Source organism: Acyrthosiphon pisum, chromosome A2, assembly GCF_005508785.2.
Source record: "Acyrthosiphon pisum isolate AL4f chromosome A2, pea_aphid_22Mar2018_4r6ur, whole genome shotgun sequence".
In the NCBI taxonomy this organism is placed as follows: domain Eukaryota; kingdom Metazoa; phylum Arthropoda; class Insecta; order Hemiptera; family Aphididae; genus Acyrthosiphon; species Acyrthosiphon pisum.
The window spans coordinates 51,840,130-51,842,543 of NC_042495.1; the positions used below are offsets into that span (position 1 = coordinate 51,840,130).

The 2,414-nt window shown below is 29.9% G+C and overlaps 1 protein-coding gene across 1 annotated transcript; it reads right to left on the bottom strand.

Moving 5' to 3' along the window:
• Window positions 1–751: 751 nt before the first annotated feature.
• Window positions 752–1,507, bottom strand: LOC103308030 (zinc finger MYM-type protein 1-like). Its single transcript, XM_008180660.1, has one exon. The coding sequence runs from the start codon at window positions 1,505–1,507 to the stop codon at window positions 752–754; it is 756 nt and encodes a 251-aa protein (XP_008178882.1).
• Between the last annotated feature and the right edge of the window lie 907 nt (window positions 1,508–2,414).

Below are 2,414 nucleotides of genomic sequence, written 5' to 3' on the forward strand. Positions count from 1 at the left end.
ATCGTTTTTCTTATACAATGATATTGTATCATTGAATTCAAATTTGACATCATCCATTACAGACTATACAGTGATCCAATTGTAACCTACTGTAAAGCAGAGCGACAGCCACTTTCCCACCTTTTTTTTGAGCACCCCCTGTTAAAATCTTCTGGATCCGTGCCTGAATGACCTGCGTTTCCAAAGCCTCGAAATCTAAAAAAAAAAATTGGTTTAATGTTTAATTTCTGGGTCGGAGAGTTTTTAATTTTGTCAGATAGACAATTTTGGGTTGGTGTAAATAAGAGAGGGATTTATTACGATTGAATTTATTTTAAATAGTTTATTGACATTTTCGGCTTAAACATATAAACTACAAAAACCGGGTGAAAAATACCAAGTGTCATCTGGAAGCAAACTAACAATGTGATTATTAGGTACTCCATTCCCACCACGACAGCACCTCGTCGCATCTCCGTGCGCGATATGTATGGTGGAAAACATAGGCGTAATTTCGCTAAAATTCAGGGGGTGCAAAACTAATCAGGAAAGTTACAAACTTTCTACAAAATGTCAAAATCCCTCGTTTCACTTGCAAATTTATTTACAACTTATTACTCAATTCCAGTCCCTCGATCAAAATTGTATACACAATTTAATATTATCATTAATATGAAGTAAGTAAATTGTATTATACAAATTAAAATAATTAGTCAATACTGTAATTTATTACATTGATATAATAAATATTAATACATATTAATCAACAAAATTAAATTAAACTTAAACGTCTACCATGTACAGTTGCTGCTGCGTTGAACTCATCGATTACAATTTTGGAATCTATAACTCGATTCCTTTCAATTTGTAATATTGCTAAATCAGACAGTCTTTCTTGTCCCATAGTTGATCTGAGGTAAGTTTTAAGTCTTCTCAAGCAGGAAAAACTTCGTTCACATGACGCAGTATTTGTAGGTATTGTCATTAATAGTTTTAAAATTTCGGATAATAAAGGAAACCCATCTTTAATTTCCCCTTGTTTCATATAATCTAATTTATTTTGAAATAAACTATTATTTGAATTGATTTGTTTAGATTTGAACATTCTATTAAAGATTTTTAGTTCTGCTTGAAGTTCATGATTATCAAACTTATAGGTCTTACAAACAATGTCCAATAACTTTTCATCAGGATTTTCATTAGTAAATACATTCATCAGCCCATCCAATATTTCTAGTTCATTTTCCTGAAACCGATCTATAATTTCTTTCACAATTATATCCAATACTGCAAAATAAATATTTATTCGGTAATAATCTTTAATCTGTATTTTTTGGGGTTGATGTCCACCCCCTCCAAATCTCATTGGTATTTTTTTTTTTCTAGGTAATTGGGCAGGTTCGATATTATTTTCTATTGCCATTTCAATTACTTTATCCCACATTTCATCAAACTTTTTATCTGATCGCATTTCTTTAAAAATATTTATAGTTTGAGTTGACATACTAATAACAGCAGCATAATTCATGTTTATAGACTGTAGATATTTAGATAATATATTTGTATGAGTCATAACATCTTTCAAAAATACCAAACAAAACACAAATTCAAAGTCGCAAATATTTTTTAATAATGAAGTAGCTTCAGGACCACATGAAATTCTTGTAAAATAAAAAATAATAAGCACTTGGCATTTACTACTTAGTACTTACTCGCATAAACTTTGGATGGTTTTTTAAAAAAATCATCGAGAGTCTTTCTCTTTTCTGACATTTTAAACAAAAAAAGATAGTAGTATAGTACCTAAATAAAACGGTTTTCTCTCGCACAGGTACAGAATAGAAAAAAGATATTAAACCTGGACAGTGGACAGTGACTACCTATAATATAAATATTATTCTAATAATTAATATGAATATCAGAATATAATAATATGTCATAATATGATCACAGTAGGTATAATATTATAATCCTGTGATATGATCATTGATCATAGATAATATAATATACCTTATTATCTATGTCATTGATACTTGATATCCCTTAATTGATAGCATATCAAGAATTTCGTGGTCACAAATCTGGTATCACATTTCATGAGTGATAATAATTATCATCTATTATCGTCGTTATCATTATTTTATAAATATTAAATATTTAAAATATTGGAAAAATTATACATTATAAATAAAGAAAATTTAGGGGGTGCAAAATGATAGTTTTGCACCCCCTCAAAAATTCCAGGGGGGTGCAAGTGCACCCCTTTGCACCCCCGAGATTACGCCTATGATCTTAACCAATGTTCAAAACTAAATGTACTTGCCAAAAATTGGGATGGTCGTTGGATTTATCTCCCACAAAGCTTGTATAGCATATACCGCATAATTTTTTCCATTCTTTTTAAATCAATTCAAAATGGACAGTGCCAATGAAAA